General features: G+C 38.6%; 1 protein-coding gene across 3 annotated transcripts in view; it reads left to right on the top strand.

Moving 5' to 3' along the window:
• The window catches only part of LOC126412474 (multidrug resistance protein homolog 49-like), a 370,600-nt gene that overhangs the window by 302,777 nt on the left and 49,246 nt on the right, over positions 1-18,577 (top strand). For all 3 annotated transcript variants that reach the window (XM_050082087.1, XM_050082086.1, XM_050082088.1), the window contains 2 exons: positions 8,001-8,242; positions 13,835-13,997. In XM_050082087.1, coding sequence (XP_049938044.1) covers positions 8,001-8,242; positions 13,835-13,997 — 405 coding nt within the window. The remainder of the gene's footprint in view (positions 1-8,000; positions 8,243-13,834; positions 13,998-18,577) is intronic.

Genomic DNA, 18,577 nt, shown 5'->3' with positions numbered 1-18,577 from the left:
TCTGTAGAGCATGTTTAGTTACAACAGTGGTATGTGGGTGAGCATTACCCTGTTGGAAAATATCCCCTGGAATGTTGCTCATGAATGGCAGCACAGCAGGTTGAATCACCAGATTGACATCTAGATTTAGAGGCAGGGTGCATGGGATAACCATGGGAATGCTCCTGCTTTCATAGGAAATTGCTGCCCAGACCATAATTCCAGGTGCAGATCCAGTGTGTCAAGCATGCAGACAGATTGGTTGCCGGCCCTCAACTGACCTCCTTATAACCAAAACATGGCAATTACTGGCACTGAGGCAGTACCAGCTTTCATCAGAAAACACAACAGACCTCCACTTTGCCCTCCAATGAGCTCTTGCTTGACACCACTGAAGTTGCAAATGGTGGTAATTTGGGGCCAGTGGTATGCACAATACAGGGCATCTGGCTCAGAGCTGTCCTTGAAGTAACTGATTTGTAACAGTTCATTGTGTCACTGTGGTGCCAGCTGTTGCTATAATTGCTGCAGTACAAAGCACCTGAGCCATACACCTAACATTATTGTCTTCCCTCTCATTAGGGCTATATGTTCATCTGGAACCCAGTCTTCTTGCAATTGTACATTCTGGTGAACACTGTTGCCAGCAGTCTTGTACAGTGGCTACATTCCTGCCAAGTCTTTCCACAACACTGCAAAAGGAACATCCAGATTCTTGTAGCCCTATCACATGACCTCATTCAAACTCAATGAGGTGTCGAAAATAGTTTCTTTGTCGCCTTAAAGGAATTCTTGATTAACATCAACTCACCACATCCAATCTGAAAGGTAACTGATGCTCACAATGATTACAGTGTGTATTTAAAGCACTGATTTGCATCCTCATAGTGATGCTGCTAGTGCCACTCATATAAGTTCAGATGTAGAAGTATGCCTACCAACTTTCATTTACCTCAAACAAGGCCTTCTCAGCGTTGCAATTTTTTTATCCATAGTGTATGTTAATTGAAACAGAATATGACAATTTCAAATGTTCCTACCAACTGACTGAGATTATGCATTTGATATGTTAGTACTTGTAACCATTTACATATTACATTATCCACTAGGTGCAAATTACTACTTTGTTCATGCTTCTGACATTATGATTGTTTTGTTCTTTGTCTAATTTGGAATGGTTGTATGTTACATAACTAGTCTACTAAGGTAATATACAAAAGAGATCCATTATATTCTTCTAACAGTATTGGAACCTGGGTGGTGGCAAGCCCTTAGTGAAGTAAGAGTTGTGGTAATGTGTTCAATTTGCTTTCCATTCTGGTTTGCCACATTTCACTGACACACTTCAGACCTGACCACAAACTTCACCACATATTTCCATTCACTTTCATCTTTCCTGCATGTGTTAGTTTTCTGGAAACTTGCACCCTTTCTAATGCTTGTCAGGTTGCTTACATGCTCACACAGAAATACACTTTTATATCCTTTTTGGAACTCCACAAAAAGACAGTGAACATTTCTTGATAATTCTCAGCCCTTTGATAACACTTGGTCTATGACTGCTATTCCCTTTCTAAACCCATATTGTTGGAGTCTATGTACTTTTTGTTGGAATCTAAGTACCTCTATATATGGTGTTAGCCACTTCAGCAACAGCATGCTCAGGATCTTATAAACTGTACATAGTAAAGTAATTCCTTTGTAGCTGCTGCATTTCATTGGGTCTCATTTCTTAATCATTGAGCATTTGACAGACTGTTTCCATTCTGATCAGATCCTTTCTCCCGCCAAATCAGGTGGTACACTCTCTCTTGTAGGATACCTCTTCTTTCTTTCAACATCTCTGCAAGTATTCCATATGTTCCTGGTGTCTTGCCTTTCTTCAGCATTTTGCATGATATCTCCTACCTCTTCCATGCTTGGCCATTCATTCTTCCCTATTGGTATTGTCATTCTATTTTCTCTGTACAATTTTTGTTCAATTCTGCTCTCATAACACTGTTGACAGTTTCATCCAAATTCAAGATATTTTTGAAATAGTTTTTACATTCCTCCATAGATTTTGCTTCATCTGTTATCATTTGCTCTGCTTGACCTTTGATCACATCAGTTCTTGCATTATATCCTTACTTCAAACACTTGGCTGTCCTGTAAAAGTCTTTTGTATTGCCTACTGTTTGATCCTCTTTTGCCAATGTTATCTTGCTGATGTTGAGTCACAGAAAGACACAACAAAAAGCCTGCTATACATTTAAGTTTTTGGCCAAAAGGCCTTCTTCTGAAGTAGAAAACACAGATATTCACACCAACACAACTGACAAACACCAGACCACTTCTCTGGCCTCTGAGGATAGACTGTGTACAGCAGCAACTCATCATGGGAAAAGCAATTTGTTGGTAGTGGAGGTAAGGGAAAGACTGGGGTGAGGACGAGGAGGGGAAGCAAAGTAGTGATGGGGGAAGGTGTACTTCCTGTGGAAGCATGCATGGACACAGTGGGAACAGGGCACAGCTGCTAGGTACAGTTGGGTGATTTGAGGGGGTGGGGGGAGGGGGGAGGATAGAAGTAGAGGAGGGAAAAACAGTAGTGGGTGCATTGGTGGAATAAAAGGCCGTGAAGTGCTGGAGTGGTGGCAGGGAAGGGCAGATCGGTGAATGTGAAGTTGAGGCCATGGGGGTTTGGGGAACATATGATATATTGCAGGAAGAGTTCCCACTTGCACAATTCAGAAAATCTGGTATGGTGGGAAGGATCCGGCTGGCACAGGCTATGAAGCAGTCATTGAAGTGAAGTATGTTCTGTTAGGCAGCATGTTTAGCAATTAGGTGGTCCATCTGTCTCTCAGCCACAGTTTTTTGATGGCCATTCATGCAGGCAGACAGCTTGTTGGTTGTCATACCCGCATAGAAAGCAGCACAGTGGTTGCAGCTTAATTTGTAGATCACAAGACTGCTTACACAGGTAGCTCCGCGTTTGATGGGATAGGTAATGTCTGTGAGCAGACTGGTGTAGGTGGTGGTGAGGGGTTGTATGGAACAGGTCTTGCTCCTACGTCTGTTGCAGGTGTATGATCCATGAAGCAAGGTGTTAGGTGCAGGGGTGGATTAGGGATGGACAAGAATATTTTGTAGGTTTGTTGGATGGCGAAACACCACCACAGAAGGTGTGGAATGAATATTGGGTAGGCTACTCCTTATTTCAGGGCAGGATGAGGGGTTGTCGAAACCCTGTTAGAGAATGTGATTCAGTTTGTCCAGTCCTGGGTGGTTCTGACTGAGTCATGAGAGAAGTGTTCCTTTGTTGCTGGACAGAAGGAATTTGGGAAGTGGTAGGGGAGGGGAGGGGAGTCAAGAGATCTGTTTCTGTACATGGCTAGGAGGGTAATTTCAGCCTGTAAGGGCCTCAGTGAAACCCTTGATGTATTTGGAAAGGGACTGCTCATCACTACAGATGCAACGGTCATGGGCGGCTAAGCTCTAAGGAAGGGGCTTCTTGGTCTGGAATGGGCTACAGCTGTTAAAATGGAGGTATTGCTGGTGGTTAGACAGAGGCAGTGATTGTATCCATCTGTGAGGTGGAGGTCAACATAAGGAAGGTGCCTGCTGGGTTGAGAAGAACCAGGTGAAGCGAAAGTGGAATAAGGTGTTGAGGTTCAAGAGGAATGTGGTCAGAATGTCCTCACCCTCAGTCCAGGTCATAAAGATGTTATCGTTGAATCTGATCCAGGTGAGGGGTTTGGGATTCTTGGTGGTTAGGAAGGAGTCCTCTAGATGGCCCATTAATTGTTTGGCATAGGTTGGTGTCATTTGGATGCCAATTGCTGTACCATGGCATTTTTTTTTGTAGGTGATGCCTTTAAAGGTGAAGTAATTGTGGGTGAGGGTCAAGGTGGTCATGATGACATGGAAGAGGTAGATTTTGAGTCAATCAGGCATTGGGAAAGGTAAAGCTCAGTAGTGGCAAGGCCTTAGAAATTAGGGATTTTAGTGTAGAGGGAGGTGGTGTCAATAGCAATGAGCAGGGCACCAAATGGTAAAGAAATAGGAACTGTGGAGATTCGATGGAGGAAATGGTTGATGTGTTTTATATGGGAAGGTGAGTTACAAATAATTGGGTGAAGGTGTTGGTCCATGGGAGCAGAGATTATCTCCATGAGGGCATAGTTAATGGCCAAAATGTGACATCCTAGGTGATTGGGTTTATGGCTTTCAGGAAATATATAGAAGGTAGGGGTGCAGGGAGTGGTAGGCATGAGGAGAGAGAGAGATTCAGAGAAGAGGTTCGGGGATGGGCTTAAGGATTTGAGAAGAGACTGGAGATCCTGCTGGATTTCTGGAATGGGGTCATTATGGCAGGGTTTGTAGGTGGACAGATCTGACTGCTGGCTCCCTCCACCAGATAATCCCCACTGTTCCAAACCACTATGGTGGGGCCATTGTTGACCCATAGGATTATCTGGTTGGGATCAGTTTTCAGGCCTGTGGATGTAAGATTAGTTTAACTGTTGAAGGATTTCATGAATGATGATGAGGCAAGTTTTGAGATTAAGACATTCTGGAATGCTAACTGGGGGTGATTTTGGAGCAGTAGGTTTGGATCACAGTTGGAAGAAAGAGTGAACTGAGTCATGTGGGGTTCAACATTATGTTTTGAGTTGTGCTTTTGTGAATGTATGTGTTTTCTGCTTTAGAAGAATGCCTTTTGACTGAAATCTTAGATGTATAGGGGGTCTTTTTGTGGTGCCTGTCTGTAATTCAACATCTCCCCTATGTGGTGAGCAACAACCTATCCTTTTCATAATGCTGTTGTTTGTATACTGTTGCTTTTCTGCTTGGAGGACTTGTTTTAGCTTCTCTAGCTGTTTCCATGTATCCCAACCTTGTTCTTTCATTTTATTCATTTGTCAGCAATAACTCTTATCTTTTGTTGGCAGTGTCTCGACACCTAGCAGTTGAGCATCTTCTGCCTGCCCTTCTTCTGCCCGATGGTTACAGCATTATCTCATCTGTGAAATATTTGACTGCAATCTTGAGCTTTGGCCATAATTTGTGTACGCTACCTCCCTCTTCTTGCAGGGTGGCAGACCTGTGTCAAATTTCAAAAGCATATCTGCCCTTAGTGCAGGCCTTTCTCAGTAGATCTGGGTTTTATTTTTCAGTCTGCTTTTCTTCTCATGCAGTCACAGATTTTAAACAGTGGAAAGTCCCAGCTGGAATAACAACAATATGGAAAGGATAGATTGCTGCTACTCACAATTAGAGGATGCATTGAGTCGCAGACAGGCACATTAAAACTGTAAGATATTAAAACTTTTGGACAAAGTCCTTCTTATGCAGTAGAAAGCACACATGTATTTACACAAGCACAGCTCTCAGCCATATGGCCACGTGTCAGGGCACTGGAGCCCAATGAGTAATTACCTGTCTGTTTTGGCAGACCCTACCTGTAGCAAAGCTACCAAAAGTACAGCTCTAAGGATCATTTGACCACACCACTCCACAACCACAACAGGGTAAGAACACCAATGGGAGGACAACATCTCTAATACCATAATATTTTTGCTTCTCTTGGAGAATACTGTGAATTGCACAGTTGAAAGCTTTTGATCAGTCACAGTAAATACCAGTTGGCAATAATTTGTAATTTAAATATTGTATAATCTGATTTGTATGAAGACACATGACAGATCTATAGCTTTCATTAGACTGTTAAATACTTAATTAAAAAGTAATATGGCAAGGAAATCCCATATTTCTAAAAACATTTCAAGCACCCATGGAAGAAATTTTGAGATCCTTAAACTAGGAAAAAGGGAGGACTGTTTGTTACTGGAACATGTTTGAAGTACCTCCATATTGCTGATTATCACATTCCTTTGTCACCTTCTCCAGCATATCTTGAAGTGTATTCCATAATGTAATGAAGAACTCCGATATGCAAAGTGTGAGAACCCTACATACAACAGCAAACCAAGGAGTATTTATTAGGAACAGCACACTGCATTTCATTTTTTTAGTTGCTAGTTAATCTAATTAAAGCAGTTATCACAAAGAGTTTTTGTGTTACTGGATGAAAGAGCTGAATGTTATAAAAGAAAATGGATTTTCATTGGTCATCAGATTTGTACTAGCTCAAACACTGATTCATTGCTTGTATTGCTGTCAGATGTCCAGCTGGGTGCAATTGTTGGTGAAACATGATATTACAACAGCATACTTTGCTCTCATCTGTAGATGATACTTTCAGAATGAGAATCTCTGCCATGTCATGCCTCCTTTATACCTTTATCACTCACCATCCCTACCCCCACTGCCCAGCTGCATGTCACATCAGTTGGAGTGTTGGGGGGGGGGGGGGGGGGGGGGGGGGGGGGAGGGTAATAAGATATTGGGCATGAATTCCAGTCCCTAGCACTTCTGATGTGCCAGTCAGGTATGTAAGTGACTCTCAGTTGATGTGGTGACTTCCGTTGGTGGAGATCTGGGTCCCTCGTTTTACTGAGAGTGAAGCCACTGTCCCCATTGATCATGCTATCAGCTGCTCATATCTAACAGCTTCTTTTAAGACACCATCTCAAAATAATGGGACTGATGACCTATTTGCCCCCCCCCCCCCCCCCCCCCGCTCCCCTCCCCCTCTTTAACCCAACCAACACAAAACAACAAGGTTTGTTTAAGCACTTCCATTTGTTCATATTTTATGGGCTACCCTATAACTATGCAGTGTTCCACAACCACAGATTTTATGGATTGCTTAAGTTCATTCTGTCTTCTGTGCTCTTGGTACTTTCCTTTGCTGTCTTCACAGTCTTCCTGATGTATACCATACCACATTTGTATGAAATGTGACAGACACCCAGCTTATGGAGCACCCAACTCAATTCTTCAAAAGTTACTCAGTACTTTTTCTGAATATAGCAGGTATGCCATGGTCTTATTCTAATCATTATCTTCTGTTTGCTGGACCAGTGGCATCTACTTGAAAGCACACCAGAGTCACCTATCACTGCATCTGTTCTTATTGAGTATATCCTATAGATGGCTAAGTTCTATTAATAGGCTTTCTTTGTCAAATATCGTATGGGCCCCATGGACCAGAATGCATAGCACACCCTCATCCTGTAAAGAAGCATGCAACTGAAAGTGTGAAGATACAAATAATTGTGGATGGCTTTCCTGTACACACTGTGTCCTCATTGTTCTTAACAAGGATGTGCATGAAGAGGAATTTGCCTTTTCCTTGTAGCTATATGGTAAATTTAAAGCTGTGGTTCAAAGAGTTCAGATGATGGAGGAACACCTGAAGTCAGTTCAACCTATTTGAATTTGTGCTCACATCTACATTCTTTATTTTTAAGGGTGAGCGCTATGAACAAATGGATGGTGATATCTTGGGGTGCCCTCTGTTGCTAGTGGTGCTGAATTTATTCGTAGAGTCTTTCAGAGAGAAAGCTCTGGGAAAGTTGCACTGAATCCCATATGCTTCTTCAGACATGTTGATAATACATTTGACATGTGACCACATGGGCATGGAAGGCAACCATAATGTCCCTCCCCCCCCCCCCCCCCCCCTTCCTCCGAAACCCTCTCCACTTGATGATGTGTGTGGCTGTGCAGCAGATGAAGCAGTGAGGTGTGATAGAAGCATAAAAGAGGCATGATGTAGCGAAGACTCTCTTTCTGAAGGTATCACCTGAAGATGAGAACAAGATACACTGTCAGAATATCGTGTTCTGTCAATGACAGCACCCAGATGGACACCTAAGAACAATGCAAACAGTGGTCTTGAATTTTGAGATGTCATAATGATTCATTATTTCACATTTTCCACTGTCAAATAAACTCATTCCTCCACAGGATACTGTCCATAGTAAAAAGATCTGATTTTACTGAAGTTATTCATTTAAAAAGCCATGTAAAATTTGTAGTAATATTAGACAGTGTACTAAAAGTCTGTTTAAAATGGAATACCCAGTGTTAATAAAATATTTGGAATTATGGATTTCTGCATTATCTTTCAGGTGGCAGTGGAAGCTATTTCAAATATCCGTACAGTGGCAAGCTTGGGGCAGGAACAACCATTTATCAATCGTTACAATATTTCACTGCACTTGGCTTCCCAGGCAATGGTGAAGAGAATGCGACTGAGAGGATTGGTGTTTGCTACAGGGCAAACGGCACCATTTTTTGGTTATGCTCTTGCTCTGTATTATGGAGGGTATCTAACTTCAGCTGAAAACATGCCATACAAAAATATAATAATGTGAGTTCAGTCAGTTTTATTATTTTTTTCAAATACATCCCTGGTGAACTGCAGTCATTAAAAATACCAGTTATTATGTGAATAATATTTATATGAACATTGTGTGTTTCAGGATTTTCTGGTGTTTTAAATGTTGCTGAGGCACAGTATTTCATCAGATTGTTAATTATTAAGTTTCTTAAAAGTATTTAAAACTAGAATGAATATTACATGACTTGTATTTTTTGGGTTCTTAAGGTGTTCTACTTTTTAAACAGATACCTACTGATGATCTTTATATAATATCCACCCATGAATAGTACATCTCTGAACATAACAAGTGTTCTCCATTTTGGGCGTATGTCTTTGATAGTTGTTTCAGCAACCCGTATAACCTCTTCTAGTTACAGTGCAGTCATGCACTGAAACAATCACAAATATAGGTAGTACAGTGGAACCTCACATAATGAGCACCTCCCATAATGGTGCAATTCGCATAATGAGCAAAGAAAATTGTAAAAAGAATGACTCACTTAATGAGCGATGTTTCACATAATGAGTGATGAAGATTCAGTGTGATATCACCAACTGTTCACACGTGATGGGGAAACATACAACAATATGAACACTTTTCATTGTCAGCAGAAGTATAAGAACAATGTCTTTAGTATGTACCATCTTAGTGCACCTTAGTGATCACACTTGTGTTCACACAATGTTTTTTGTGTGCAAATTTTAATGTTCTTCATAGAAATGTCCTTGAAGATAAAGCCATGAGAAGACAGTCATAAATGAAAGAAAATGGCCTTAGAAATGAAACTTAAAACCACTGAAAAACACAAATGTGATTGAGCATTGTCGATTTAGCACACACATGCAGTTGGCCTACATCAACTATTTGCACTGTCCTCAAGAACAAGGACAATATTAAGGAGATAGATGCTTCAAATGGAGTGACAAGAATATCTAAACAACGGTTTTATATTATGGATGAAGTCAAAAGGTTGCTCCTTTTATGGATAAATGAAAAGCAATTGCAACGTGACACTATTTATGATAGCATCATCTGTGAGAAGGCAAGAATGATTTCTGCCGACCTCATTAGGAAAACACCAGGATCATCACTGGCCAAAGAAATTTAAGGGAAACCGTGGATGGTTCAAGAAGTTTAAGAAAAGAACCAATGTCCACAGTGTTGTGAGGCATGGCAAAGCAGCCGGGTCTGACAAAATGACAGCAGATAACTCTATCAGCAACTTTAAGATGCACATAGGTTCTGAGAGTTATGGAGTTGCAGTGTGTTTCACAGCAGGAACTTGAGGAGAGGAGGAGGAGGCAGTAACAGCAAAGCAGCAATCTTCTGGTGCCGTAAGAGAAATGGTGAAAGTGTGGGAATCAGTTGCATCATACATTGAAAATCATCACCTGAATAAAGCTGTGGCTACACATGCTACAAATTTATTTGACAATAATGCTGTTTTGCATTTTTGTCAAGTGTTGAAGCATTGGTGGAAACAAATGACTACAGACAGCTTCTTTGTAAAAAGGAATTAGTCACAAATTATGAATAAAAAAGTACATTATACTGTTTGTATAATTTTCTTTATGTAAATGGATTGAATAAGATAAAACTATTAGTACTTTCTCTGGATTGAACACATTATCATATTTTACATTAATTTATATGGGATACATTGTTTTGCTTCAGACTACGAGTAAGATTCTGGAACAAATTATGCTATGCAAAGTTCCACTGTGTTCCATTCTACTTCCAACTTTTGTCACAACTGCTTAAGGTATACTAACAGTAATTGTAAGCAGAGAAGGTAGCAATCCATCATGTCCCACACATGCTCAAGGGATTGAGGTGGGTATGGGGGTGAGGAGATGGGAGCAGCATGTTTGGTGACAATGCTGGCCCTCACCATCATGGAGAGTGCATTAAATGTTGCAAGATGGATGTCTGGTCATGGCCCTGCTGGAAGTTAATATGTCCAGCTGCTTAATGCACCAGAGATAAGAGATTATTGAAGACTTCTACTCCATCCACCATGATCTCCAGATTTAGTCCTGTATGCAGCCCCCTGACAATTCAGTAATTACTGTTCTCCTATCAACATTACAGTCACAAACAACAGCATGATGTATATGAGAAAGATGGACTGGATACCAATGGTGGTGCATCATTTATTGCTATAAATAACTCAGTAATGTTTAATGAGATAAATGCCTTTTCAGTTTATGTTAATGCTCTAATGGCTAATGTTGGAGGCTCCATGAGGCTATTCATGGATGATGCTGTTGTCTATAGAAAGGTTGCAATGTCAGAAGACTAATGAACTGCAGGAAGACCTGCACAAGATTGACAATCACATCAAATGAATTCGTAATTGCAAATAAGGACTGCCATCAACTGTAGAATGGAATGACAACAATGAAAATTTGTGCTGGACTGGGACTTGAACTTGGATTTGCCACTTATCATGAGCAGTCACCTTATCATTTGACTATCCATGCATGACTGACGGGCAGGGCCAAACTTCCATATGTCATCAACAATAATTGACAATCAGTCCAAGGTTGGTAGTTGGCCCTTAATTATAATGTATTCTATAGAAGTAAGGTGGATTGCAAATTATGGATGTAGATGTAGAAATAGATGCATGGTTGCGGACACATTGTCACTGCTACAGCCTGTGGAAACCAGTTCATAGATGTTGATCACTGATGGGATTATGTATACAATTGGAGTTCACCCCTTCAGCATTAGTTAAGACCTGAATATGGTGAACTGAATCACTAAAACTGGTAACTATATAATAAACAACATTGAAAGGATGGCTGCAGGTGTTCCATTTAATTATATAAGTGATGGTTGGGGCTGATGGGTGCAGAAGCAATGAATATTTTGCAATACAAGTTCTCATCCGTGCAGTTCTGAAAGCTGCTCTCATTGGAAAAATGTTGCACGGCGTGCTCTTTAACTGGGCAATACAGAAGTCTCTTGGATACAGTTTCACAGTGGCCATTCCTGCAGATGGGTTGTTAGTGGGCATGTCCACACGGAATGCCACACTATTATTGTCTTTGAATAAAATTGTCATTTTTGTTCATCTCATTGTATATTTCTTTTAGTTATCTTCAAACATACATATAAATAATGGAAGGAATAAAGGCAGAATCAAGCAATGAAAAATCCAGGATGGAATGTAACAGTATTATGGAAAGGATAGTTGCTATTCAACAAACAGTGGAGATACTGAGTTGCAGATAGGCACAAAAGATACACTGTTGGAAAGTGCGCTTTAGGCAAACAAGACCTCTGTCAAAAACGTAAAGTTTTATGTATGTTCCCTGTTTCCTGGAGCTATGTTACACACATCACATGAAAGTTACTATTGTCTTTAAGTTTTTCACACCAGTGTGTATTCTATACTGATTAACCCTGGTGAAGTACATTGTCCAAAAACTTATGAATATCAAAGATTTCATTATTGTTTACGTACCTATTGAGCACTTTCACAGCTCAGCTAGATGGAAAATTGTTATCTTTACTCTTTCCACATACTTGTGAACTATTTATATAAATGAGACTATTTACACATCATTTTAGTATGCAAGTCATGAGACAACATAAAATTTAGAAAATGGTAAGTTCTAGAAAGAACCATCTCTTGTAAAGTGTTTCTTTACATTCAACAATGTACGTCAAAGAAGGATTTCTACTTACCATAAAGATGACACATTAAGCTGCACACAGACATAGTTAAAGATGCATATACATTGACTTTGAGTCACAGTTTTATCAGCCTTCATCTGGTCTGAGGTGGCAGAGACGGCGGTCAGTTGTGTGTGAGGTGTACTTGGTTGTGTGAACAAATGTGTGTGTGCTTCTCTTTCTTTTTCTGATGAAGCCTGTGGCCAAAATCTAATGTGTAAGTGTCTTTTAATTGTTCCTGTCTGCAACTTAATGTGTCATATTTATGGTAAGAAGCAATCTATCTTTACCTGCATTGTTGAGATTCCAATCTCAAGTTACCATTGTTTGCTCCTTCACATTCTATTTTTCTTGATTTTTTTTATTACAAGGAGATTTGGCTACATTTGCAGTGATAGGCCACTATCACATCATAAAACTGAAGCAGTTATAAGCTCAGTAATTGGTCTTGAAACCACATAGCTTTATTAGGCTTGATTGTTTTGTAAGTGGTATGGCTTTGTCTTTACCTGAACTTTAAATCACTGCACTCAATCAATTAAATGGAAAACCTGAGATTTTAATATGGGCATCAAGTTGTCAGGTATAATGAATGGACATATGCAATAAACATCCAATATTCTGTTATTCAGTGTGTTGTGGAGTATTGGAATGTAATGGCAGGGAGCTGGGCATTTTGTTTACCACACTGGTCATTTCATTTATACCTTCCAGTATCAGTACTGCCACATTTTGTAGATAGGAACGGGCTCTCAAATACCTTGTAAGCATTTCTCTTATACCTGATCTGCAATTATGGAATAAAGGAAAATCTTGAATGGAAGATAAGCTCCCTCGTTGTATCCTCGCCTTCAGTATTCTTCCCATTTCCCCTTTCTGTAGTCCTTGCAGAATACTTGTCCACTAATCTACCCCCACACTCAGCTACTTGTTTCACTCCAGCATAATCTTTCATAACCCCCACCTGTCTCATTCCTCCTCCTCCCCACCCCTCACTCAACGTTTCCGCCAACCAAACTGAATCCAAGATCACTACTTGCCCAGAATTTGACAGCATTTAAACACTACAGCACATGGGACTTAACTGTGTGTTTGTTAGTCCCTCACTAGGGCCTTGCTAAACCTTTTTCCTCTTTTTACATAACTGTCTGTTGCTAAGAGTCTCCTTATTGAAGTGATTTATTCTTGTGTAAAAATGACATTAATGTACGATACTATAAGCTGTAGAAAAGAAAAAGACAATTTCCTTCTTCCATTTTATATTTACGTCTATCTCTCTCTGTATTCATAATTATGTTATCTTTGTTATTTCACACTATTTCATTTTGTTTGTATGTATATACATAACTTCTCTTTTTTTAACTTTTTCTTTTCTATTTACTTGATGGTCAGCAACTAATTATTCAGATCTGAATCTCAATCTGTGTTCTTAATCCAATGTTACTTCTGAAATGTTTTTTGTAACTATCGCCTCTTTGAATCCAGAATTTTGAATGCACTTTCCTTTCTTTCATTACTGATGCAGAATAGTCACTTTCCTTTACCTATACCCTTTTGTCGTTCTGATGAAAAATTTTTATAAAGTTCTGTAACTATGAAATTATTGTGTTATTAAATATGTATGTGTGACAATACTGCTTCAGTTGCTTTTGATTCTAGGTAAATTCTGCTTTATCATCACAAATATTGTTAATAGTTTTTTATTACCTACATTACTTTGGGTAGATGATGAAACCACTGATAAAATGTTTTTATTTTAGTGAAAAAATGACTTGAGTTATTCATCATAGTTATTGTCTTTTCTTAATTGAGTTCAGTATATGAGGCTCTTTAACACAATACAGGACTGTAGAGACAATTTCTCTGAAGATTCATTTAAAAATTCTACTTTTAAGGGTGGCTGAAGCTCTGATCTTCTCAACATGGATGTTGGGTCAGTCTATGGCATTTGCACCAAACTTTGGAACTGCAAGATTGGCAGCAGGGCGTCTCTTTCAGCTTCTGGACAGAAAACCTCTAATTTACTCTGGCCCTGATATTGGGGAATCAGCAGTTCCAGTAAGTTCTGTTTATCTCATTTCTGTATTGATGCTTCACTCTCAATAATTGCAGTTCTTTACTGTTAAAGAAGACTCATAAATGCAGATAGTTAACAATGCAAATAATGACAATCTGGAAATAATTATGTAGGAGGTGTATGATGTCATTCCAGATATGAATAAAGGAAAGCTCCTGTAAATAATGATGTTTCAATACAAATGGTTAATTTGAAAAGACCTTGCAGAATTATTTATAGAATGCAGTTCATAACAATATTATCATTATAATCCACAAAAAATTAGGCAGATACAACTTATCAGTGTCCTCAGATAGTGCACACAATACTCACTAATTTATTACCAGCTGCACATGTGGAGAAAATAAATTGATTTGTTTAAATAAAGAAATATTCTAGTCTTAGAAACAGGTATAGTACAATTGATCCTTTAAATGTTAATAGTGAAATTACTGAAGGGATCAATATTTTTGAATCTGGCATTCAAAAGTTTTGAGACAGGTTTTCACTGAGTTTCACTAAGTCTTCCCTACCAGCCTTTGGAAAAAAAGGCACAAATGCAACCTATGTCAGTATACTAAAGAGTACATACATCAGTTTACACATACTAGTCTTACTGCTGTAAGAAAGCACAGTGTCTGTCATCATGGGATGATGATTTGGTGACAAGTCAAAACTGCTAATGTTACTAATTATGTGATTTAAGGCTGAAATATATAATACAAAATTTAAAAGAGGCATACATCAGTGGTACAATTTCATTAGACTTAATCAGTATAGTGTTTAATCCAGGACTGAAAGTGGAGCCTGGAAAAGCAGCTGCAAATAAACAAAACTATTCTCTGCAGCCCTAGGGACTAGGGAGATTCTTAACCTCGAAAAATGAAAAAGGAATGTATGTTAACAAGACACAATTGAATCACTTTTTGTTTTGCTGAAATCATTGTCCTGTACACTTAAAACACAGATAAATTTTATCATTGAATGGGAAAACTTAATATAACAAGTTTGAAAATAGGGCTAAAAATTAATTAGAGTATTACTAAAATAGTGTATAATAAAGACACATGAAAGCAAATAGATTGTTTATATTTACAGCATTTGCAGACAACATGTTCTTGGGGTGGAGGGAGGGGGGGGATGCTTTTGAAAAATAAAATAGGATTTTCAAAACTTAGTTCTGATAATGTTCACTTTTCTGCCTATAATGCTTATGAAATTAATGATCCAAACAAACAGAAAGAAGATTCATCTCTAGCAAGAAGCCATATGCTTGAATATTTCTGGTATCTCAACTGCAGATTTTTCAGTGCTCATTTAACTTTAGGAGTCCAAATCTCAAAATGAACAAAAATGGACTTGTACCACTATTGAAATAAGCCCTTCATATCATACACACGTTGACTGTTTTCTCACAATCACATGATTGGGTGACCACTGAGGACTGGTGTTCAGGTTGAACTATTGGTGCGAACACCATTCATTGTGTGCACAGACAGTTATGAACAGAACCTATTGTAGTTGGTTGTGAACTGATCTGCGATGAATAAAAGTATTATTTGGCAAACATGCTCTTTATCAGTTTCCATGACCATGGCTGTAGTGCATGAGTGCAGCAGTAAAGCTGCTAACTGTGTGACTGACATGTAAGCTGTGATCTCCACACATTCCTGTTTCAAACTCATATTGCAAAAAATGTGTAATGCTGTTCTGAAACTTCCAGACAGATTAAAAATGTGAACTGGATGAGGACTTAAACTCTAAACATAGTCTTTTGCATACAATTTTGTTACCAACTGAGCTTCATTGGCACATATTTTTAATGCTACTAAGTTTCATTACAAATCACCTTCCTCTGCAAAATAAGAGAGTCATTCTAGAAACAATGCCTAGGATGTGGCTTAGCTTTTATGTGATATTCTTTCTTCCAAGAATGCTATTCAGAAAGGTGGCAGAAGAATTTCTGTAGTTTGGAAAGTAGGAGAGAGATACTGGGAGAAATGAAGCATTGAGAATGAGTAGTGAATCATGCACAGGTAGCTCACTCATTAGGTGTCGCCTGTCCATGATAGACAATGTTCATGTTCTGGCCATGTGTACAGTATTAATCTGCCAGGAAGTTTCGAATGGATGGTTGATGGACTAAGGAAATTCTTTAAAATTGTTGAACGCTGCTTAACTTCAGGAGTCAAACATCTATTATTGCTGGTAGGCTATTATAAAAGTGTATTGTACTTTTATAGTACTTTTGTATCTGACTGTGAGCTGTGCCAAATATTTCATCTCTTGAAAGTGATGCTGATCAACAATTCTGTCTCATCATTTTATAATTTTCTCAAGTGAATTTTCCTTTTCATATGTGGAAGTTATTTCTTGGATTCCAAGAGACAGCAAAATATTGAGACAATGACCTAATGGGAAGTGGATAGATAGTACTAGAAAAAACACAGAAACAACATGAGTGTATATAGTTGAAGACCATAATGCATGGAAAAATCTAGAGGAGGCCTTTATTTGGCAGTGGGTGTCAGACAGCTGATGATGATGTTCTTAATTATATTCTCAAATCTGACATCTGGTGGGATTCCTTTATTTTGTGTCTTACATGCCTTAATAACCTCTTGACAGTATTCAGAATTATTATCACAGTTACTTTTGCTTCTGCATTAACTACATTTTTTTGTTGGACCAACTATTTCATTTTAACTTTCTTCCTAAGCCTCCATCTGCTGTAACTGGCTTTCTAGCAACTTCATGGATGTCTCTCGTACCCATTTGGAAGTACTATGTTTTCTGTGCTAGAAACAACTATTTTTTATGCAACTTGAGCACAACAAGTGCTGATGCCACCAGACCACCCTTCCATGGAGCATGTACTATAAATGATTAAATCAAACACAGGATATTGTTTTCTCATTTTTATTGTATACCACCTCCCTTTGGAAGCATCTACACCAATTCTTATTCTTTGCCAGAATTTTGTTTTGCTAAATGATTGCATTCTCAAATTTAGTTGTTTTGTGTTTATACAGCACGGAGCATAGACAATGGTTACAAGCTGCACAAATATAATGCACAAGATTTGGTATATAATGATCCAAAAGTGTTATCAAACATGACAGAAACATAAAGAAATTTAATGCTTGCATATGACAGTTCTACATAGATAGAGGCTAAAGCTGATATTCAAATTGCTACATCAAATCATTGTGACAACTCCACAAGACTGAAAAACTCGTTATATGTGCCAAATCTTGGAACCAACCTAATTTCAATGAATAATTTATGGACAATAACTGTACAGTGACATTTGGGAAAATTCATACAGTTATACAAGACTTTAAAATCCAGGCTAAAGTTATTGCTAAAGGAGGTGGTACCTTCTTTTATTTACTGGGGATCATCGAAAAGCATGTAGCATTGCTAAACAGGCAACCATGAAAAGTGATGTGGAAATTGTACATTCTCAATTGCATCAAATAAGCTGAAGAGACATAATAAGGATGATCAAAAATGAGCATGTGACAGGTGTGAAATCTGTTGTAAAGGTGATCTCTCAAAATCTAGAAGGAAAGATCATGTCTGATAATATTACCATACAAGATGCAAAGTAGTAGTAATGGTAGTAGCGGTAGCAGTATCAGAATCTTTCATTGCCATTGATCTAATACAGTAGAATAGGCTTTCTTAATAACATCAGGTAATATGTTAATAATATCAAGTTACAGTTGCACTTAAATTATTACAGTTAGCCTTTACAATTCATGTACAGATTAACTATCTTATATACAGCTATAATTTTAAATATTAATGTATGTATTGTCCATATCACAGAACTCTTTCATATTGTATAATGGATTTTTTGTCAGCAATTCATACAATTTTGATTTGAGTTTTTTAATGGCAGCGATCGAGCAGTGAGAGGCAAATGGTTCAAATGGCTCTGAGCACTATGGGACTTAACATCTGAGGTCATCAGTCCCCTATACTTAGAACTTCTTAAACCTAACTAACCTAAGGACATCACACACATCCAGGCCCAAGGCAGGATTTGAACCTGCGACGGTAGCTGTCGCGTGGTTCCGGACTGAAGTGCCTAGAACCGCTCGGCCACCGTGGCAGCTTGTGAGAGGCAGTTTGTTAAAAATTTTGAGGGCATTTACTTTATGGGAGTTTCCTGTTACAACTAGCATGTGCCTTGGAATTCAATGATTGCCTTATTTCTGATGTCATATTTGTGTATTGTTTCCCTTAAAACACATTCCTTAATGCTGTTCTAGACACAGAATGCAGATTCATAGATGTACAGGTTCACAAGTGTTGGTAGCTTATGCCTGGTGAAAAGAGGGCAACAGTACTCTTTAGGACCAGTCTTGCAAAAGTGCAGACAACTGTTTTTTTTTTTTTTTGTTTTTTGTTTTTTTTTACTTTTAAAATATTGCTAATATGAGGAGAATGTCCCCATATGAGAAGGCCATATGAGATGTGCGACTGAAAGAGCCCAAAATACGCCATACGGAGATATTTATTACAGACCATAACTCTCAGTTTCCGTATGATGTAGGACACTCATGAGAGCTTT

The sequence above is a fragment of the Schistocerca serialis genome, chromosome 7 (genome assembly GCF_023864345.2).
Source record: "Schistocerca serialis cubense isolate TAMUIC-IGC-003099 chromosome 7, iqSchSeri2.2, whole genome shotgun sequence".
In the NCBI taxonomy this organism is placed as follows: Eukaryota; Metazoa; Arthropoda; class Insecta; order Orthoptera; family Acrididae; genus Schistocerca; species Schistocerca serialis.
Note: the sequence above shows the minus strand (reverse complement) of the source record. Positions and strands in the feature narration are given on the sequence as shown.